The sequence below is a fragment of the Olea europaea genome, chromosome 17 (assembly GCF_002742605.1).
Source record: "Olea europaea var. sylvestris chromosome 17, O_europaea_v1, whole genome shotgun sequence".
Lineage (NCBI taxonomy): Eukaryota > Viridiplantae > Streptophyta > Magnoliopsida > Lamiales > Oleaceae > Olea > Olea europaea.
In genome coordinates, this window is record NC_036253.1 from 18070447 (window position 1) to 18077054 (window position 6608).

Below are 6608 nucleotides of genomic sequence, written 5' to 3' on the forward strand. Positions count from 1 at the left end.
GAGATAGATTTATACATTCTATGAATAGATTAGAAAAATAAAATCATGGTAGCCTACTCTAATTAGTGATTTTGAACCAGAGAATAAGAGATACTGTCTTTGTCATTACATGATGATCGAGTGGGCAACATAGCCACATGAATTTTAAATTAATTTTTACTTTACATTATATATTCCACTAATAAAATTTTCTCCCCTTTATAGTTGGAGGTCTAGCTTCACTATAAAAGGAGTACTACTTGTGCATGTTTGGTATTTCTAAAATTCATTTTTTTCACCGATTTACATATTTTTCAGTAAAATAATTTTAATGCTTGTTTGATAGAAATTTTGATAATTGACTTTTTGATCGTTAGATGGAAAGTGGATCCTATTTATGAAAAAAATTAAAAAATGATAACTGAAATAGTGAAATAACGATAAAAAAATTTATTTTAATTGATTTAAAATCTGTACCAAACACGCTCTTACACTTAAGCCATATATATATATATATTTTTTTTTTATTTTAACAAAATTTATTTTATAGAAAATGGAGAAGTAGAAAAAATAAAACCCTACACCCGCTCATCTGGCCGATTGAAGAGTCTGTTCGCTTTCTCTCCATACATATCTACCGACGTGTATATATATATATATGATTCAAGGTAATTATAGTGAATAGAATCACAAAATGGCGGCGGCGGAGAATTCAGCAGCAGCATCTAGTAGTAGATCTAGTGGCAGCGGCGGCGGAGCAACGGCGGACTCGTATATCGGCAGCTTGATAAGCTTGACTTCGAAGAGTGAGATTAGATACGAAGGTATTCTTTACAACATCAACACGGAAGAATCTAGCATCGGCCTCCGTAACGGTGAGAAATTCATAAAAAATAAGAATTTGTTCTTTTTGTCACTTTAGTATTATTAAGATTCTTTTTCTTTTTAAAGATTTTGTTGACTTTTTAATTGATTGATCGTCACAGGGTTTCATTTTTCTGTGCTGTTGGTAGAATTTTTATCCCGATTGAATAATTACCCTTTTTAATTTTAGTTCCTCCTTTTGTTGATTTGCATGCTTGATTGATTTTTTCTCCATGGTTTTTATTCTTTTACTTTTTTTAAAAAAATAATCTTTTGCTATTCGGATTTAATAGGAATTACCATCATTTTTTGAGTTATGATATTTATTTTTTGAATAATTCTGCTACATTTATTACTTTTACTAGCGTTTTCTTGTTACATTTTAGCCATTCTTAAAACTTTTTTTCTTTTAATTTTTGGGGAGCAGTTTAGATTGTATTGTTTTATGGAAATATCTCTTTACATTTTTCTGGCCATGAAAACTGAGAAAAGACGAGATTTTTTAAGTAATTTTTCACATATTATAAATTTAAAACTATAAAACAGTAAATACTTTTAATTGGTATATGGCTTCCTAAGTTTATTTATGCTAGTAATTAACTTTTAAATTGAATTAAAAAATAGTGCTGTAGGGATCTTTGATAGAGGAATTTGAGCTGTTCAAATTTTCTTGGTGGAAAATTTATACGGATCAATACATGGGATTTTAATTTGTAAACTGCACTCAGTTTCTTCAATTACATGGGCTTTGGCTTGCGTCATATTAACTATAAGAAGAGATGATAGCATTTTAAGTGTTTAACTTCAACATACAACGAAGTTAAGTTATATGACCTACAGCATGGCTGTTGCTGGAAACTTAAACAAGTATGAAACACTATTGGCTATATAGTCATTTGCAATAACTTTTCTTCATCATCAAAATTTTTGAATTTCTTTGTATGCTGAGTAAATTTCATCAACAATCTCTTTGATTATTATGTTAAAATATAGATGTAACCTAACTGTTGGTGTGGATTTATCTTGCTGCAGTGAGATCATTTGGAACAGAAGGACGAAAAAAGGATGGTCCACAAGTCCCTCCTAGTGACAAAGTTTATGAGTATATACTGTTTAGAGGAAGTGATATCAAGGTATCTGATTGCAACTTCATGCTTCTTTAGTTTTTGTTGAAAAATTAAGGTTTTTTAACATGTCAGGAAATTCCCTGTTTTTTGTTTCCATATACTGTTTAGAGAAAGTGATATCAAGGTATCTGATTGCAACTTTATGCTTGTTTAGTTTTTTGTTGAAAAATTAAGGTTTTTATATGGCTGGTTAAGCTCTTAATCTCTTTTCAATGGGAAGTATAAGCCTCAACTTGGTATTATTATTGATTTTTGGGTTAATGAAAAACACTAACATTCTTTATTGTATGTTTCCTTTTACATTTCTTGTTTTTTTATTTTTTTAAATTCTCATTCCTCTATATTCTTTCTGACCACCAATTTGGTAATCAATCTATTGAAATACACTGACCTTTTCTGTGATTGTACAAATTGGCTGTTTTGGTTTGAAAAGTTTCTCATAACCACCTGTGAAAGTGTTAGTCTTAATGGAAAGTGGAAACATGGTTACTAACTGTGTCTTCTGAATAATGTTTAGGCAGTAATGTTTATTTATTCGATCTTTTCCTGTTAGCCTCAAATTCTTCCTTCCATTCTGCTCTCCTCAGGATCTTCAGGTCAAATCTTCTCCGCCTGTTCAAAGTACGCCACCTATAAACAGCGATCCGGCCATTATTCAGGCAAGTAGCATAAAGATTGTAGTAGTGCTATGCTAGGGGCTGAATTTATTTGATTAACCTATAGGTTTCTGTGTGCAGTCTCACTATCCTCTTCCAGCAACTGCACCCACAAGCTTGCCCACAGTTGTTTCTGGGTCTTTGACAGATCTTGGTTCTCATTCTACTCAGTTGGGACACCCCGGGTCAACTTTCCAAAGTGGTCTGCCTTTATATCAACCAGGAGCGAACTTGAACTCTTGGGGGCCTTCTCCTCCACCAAATGCTAATGGAAGTGGGATAGCTATGCCAATGTATTGGCAGGGAATCTATGGCGCACCAAATGGCCTCACTCAACAACCCCAACAGTCCTTGCTTCGGCCACCTCCGGGACTGTCAATGCCTCCATCAATGCAACATATGCCATATTCTGGTTTTAACTCATCTTTACCACCAGGAGTATCAAGCTTTCCAGGTTCGAATCTGCCAGAATATCCTTCTCCCTTGGTTCTTAATAACACTGCTTCTGTTAGCTTAAGCTCTACTTCTTTACCTTCTTCAACTCTGTATTTGAGTGTTCCTCCACTGCAATCTGTGTCACCGGCATCTGAAACAATGTCAAATCCAATGCCAAATAAAGCTCCTATTTCAGCTATCCCTATCTCAACACAGAGTTCTAGCTTTTCACCTTTGGCTCCGCTGTCTTCATCAATTCCTGACAATTCTGGAATGCCTTCAGTTGCTAGCAAACCTAGTGCAATATCCAGCCCAGTAGCCTTGCCACATCAGACCATGTCTCAGCCTTTGACGTCTGTTTGTGGGACATCAAGATCAGTTCTTGCAGAAACATCCGCCCCTTCACTTATAACCCCTGGTCAGCTGCTGCAATCTGGACCAACTACAGCTCCTTCAACTCAACATTCTCAAACAGCTCAGAGGGATGTGGAAGTAGTTCAAGTGACATCAAAGCCATCTGCAGTTCGACCTGTTACAGTTGCAACTGAAACTCAACCACCAATATTACCTTTGCCCCAAAGCACAAGATTCCAAAAGGTGTTCCTCTCTCGTTATATGCACACATACATGCAAATATTTGTGTCTTTTTAAGGTCCTGAAATTTGATTTTTTTTGATTGAATGCCATTGAGTGCTTGTAAACTGTAATGGTTTTAGATCTTGAATTTTGAAGATGTCATAGGATCTATAGATATGTAACCACAAAGTTTTTATGAAATGTTATGAGACTCGGTGTTGTTTGGCACTACTGTTTTGAGTAGAGCTTTTGGCAGCAGTGCTTTTATTGAAAAAAAATTCTTTTAATGTTTGGTTGTCAATCCAATTAGTGCTATGAGTTAACTTTTTTGGCAGAATGACCATAAATGTGCTTTTATATAGCTCCTGTTTGGCCCCCATTATTTGGATTTATAATTCGGGAAATAGTATTTTTTAAAACATAAATGATTGTTGGGTTGGGTTTGGTGTTTTTTTTTTTTTTTTGAAAAATGTATGGGTGTAAAAGAATGAAAAGTTTTCGATTTGCATATAATATTATTTTATTGAAAATTGTGTGGTTGAAAATAGGGGAGAGAAAAATTTAAATTAAATTGATGAGTTTTAATAGGGGCCAAACGGGGTCATAATCTTTATGTTTATTTAATTTGCTTAGAAGATATAAATTTTTTATTTCATTAATGTGTATTTCGTAAATTTTTAAAATTCATCAGATGGCTTCATTCAATGTAAGTTCCAACTCCCCGTAAAAGCTCAATTAGAGCTTTTTTTGGGAAGCTCAAAATTTGGGCATCTCTAAAACAACTTTGTTGAGCTAAATAGTACTTTTTGACTTTAGCTTAACCGCCAATATTTTAAACAAAAGAGCTTTTGATCTCCAGGAAGTGCTTTTAGGCTTTGGAAAAGCCCTCCAAACACACTCATTTTTCCAGTTTTTGCGCTGCATAAAATATGATCTTATATGCAGGTCGTAACTGAAAGTTTAGCTTGTAAGAATTCTGGTTCCTGATTGACATCACATTCATGTTAGCTAGAAAATAAAAACAAGTGTACTGTATTGTTCATGCATGCGTTGAAGAGATATTAGAGTTTTTGAAAAATTGTCTGGAGAAGATGCAACGTGTGATGCCCCTGTTTTAATTAGCATCAACTTGCAAAACTTCTCCTTATGCTTTCCCATGCTCTTTCTCGAAGGGAAACTCATTATAATTAATTTTAGTCGTAGCTTTAGTTATTGTTTTCTTACCCCTTTCTGCCGGTGGGATTGAAATTGTTAATTTGATCCAGTGTAAGTTCACTTCTGGCTCTTCAACAAACTGTAAAAAGGGGCTGAGATGCTAATAGCATATTTTCTGCTGTCCACAGTTGCCAAATGGAGCTACTTATCAGATGCGTAACAATTACAGAGGGCGTGGTGGAAGAGGAAGAGGACCTGGACCTGGATCTGGATCTGGACCTGCGGTAATGACTTGCTTTTTCCTTGTGCACATAAATTCATATAATTTACGATACCAGAGTTCTTTAAATATTCAAAATTTCTACAATCTATTTAGCCCCCGTTTGGCCCCCATTTTCTAGAAGTAAAAATGGGTGGAATAGTAATTTTTTGAAAAATGAGTGGTTGAAAAAGAATGAAAAGTTTTCGAGTCACGTGTAATATTATTTTATGGAAGATTGTGTGGTTGAAAATAGGAGAGAGAAAAATGGAATGTAATGTAATGGAATTTAATGTGGGCCAAACGGGGGCTTAGTAGATTTTCCTCAAGAGGTATCCTTCAGAGCTTTTGGTGATTAATTTCATCTCCATATCATTTGAACGAATGCATGATTCCATGTTTTGTCTTGTACATGGTTCTCAGAGAACGCCAGTGGCAAAGTTCACTGAAGATTTTGATTTCACTGCGATGAATGAGAAATTCAAAAAGGATGAGGTCTGGGGCCATCTGGGAAAAAGTAACAAATCTCAATTGAAGGATGAGAATGGAAACGACAGTGACGAAGATGATTTACAAGATGAAGATGATGCTGAATTGCCAAAGATAGAGGTCAGGGTGATTCTTTCATTTGTCTATGTTGATGCCTACATGTTCACTTGATACAAGTCTCTATTATATATGAATTCTCAAATATACTTCAAATTCTCTGCAGCCTGTTTATAATAAGGACGACTTTTTCGATTCCCTTTCTTGTAATGCACTGGACAATGACCCAAATCATGGAAGAACTAGGTATTCAGAGCAGATGAAGCTAGATACTGAGGTACTTTTATTGTATTAGTTGATCTCTTCAGATTCTATTTTTGTGACTTCAGCTAATTCATATGTGGCAAATGCAGACTTTTGGAGAGTTTTCTAGGTATGGAGGGGGCCGAGGAGGTCGGGGACCTGGTCGTGGTGGTCGTTTTCGTGGCTCTTATCGTGGAAGGGGTTACGGGGGATATGGCTACGTTAGTAGGGGACGTGGTCGAGGTCCGTGGAATCATGCTTTGTAGAGTATATAATAGTAGTGTATGCCGTGCGTATTCTGTATTGAAGTTACTGCCTCCTCGCCCGTAGGCATGGGAAGTGGTTTAGGACTTGCTTGTGCATGTTTGCAATTTCCTTCTGCTGGTTGTTTCAATAATAAAATTATTATGTATGTCATATAAGATAATAGTGTATCTTTAACCCACGTTGTTGAAGTTCGATCTATTTGGAGTTGGAAGTCAAATTTTCTTAACTGAATCAATGATAAGGAGCTGTTTTCTGGTGCTTTTCTTCTCTGTATTTAGTTTACCTCCATCCTGTAAAAATAGATTTGATTTCCATTTTTGTCTATCCCAAATTATAGGCAATTTTCCTTATTGAAAGTATATATTTTTAGTCTTTTAATACGTCCATTTTAATGTACCTTGTTATCAACAAGTATAGAATAATAATACTTCAACATTATTTTCAATTATATTAAGGTCATTTAACAATTTTTATTTCTTATATCGCATTTTCATTACACTT

The 6608-nt window shown here is 34.8% G+C and overlaps 1 protein-coding gene across 1 annotated transcript; it reads left to right on the plus strand.

The window, feature by feature from the left end:
- The first annotated feature begins 536 nt into the window (after positions 1-536).
- On the plus strand, positions 537-6369 carry LOC111365314 (protein decapping 5-like). The gene is made up of 8 exons (XM_022985761.1): positions 537-854; positions 1876-1976; positions 2558-2629; positions 2708-3658; positions 4981-5076; positions 5475-5660; positions 5764-5874; positions 5951-6369. The coding sequence occupies exons 1-8, from the start codon at positions 674-676 to the stop codon at positions 6104-6106; spliced, it is 1854 nt and encodes a 617-aa protein (XP_022841529.1). The 5' UTR covers positions 537-673; the 3' UTR covers positions 6107-6369.
- The last annotated feature ends 239 nt before the right edge of the window (positions 6370-6608 follow it).

Coding starts and splice junctions, on each gene's coding strand:
- LOC111365314 (XM_022985761.1), top strand. CDS start 674: ATGGCGGCGGCGGAGAATTCAGCAGCAGCATCTAGTAGTAGATCTAGT. Junction 3,659..4,980: donor AAAGCACAAGATTCCAAAAG/GTGTTCCTCTCT, acceptor TGCTGTCCACAG/TTGCCAAATGGAGCTACTTA. Junction 5,077..5,474: donor GATCTGGATCTGGACCTGCG/GTAATGACTTGC, acceptor CATGGTTCTCAG/AGAACGCCAGTGGCAAAGTT.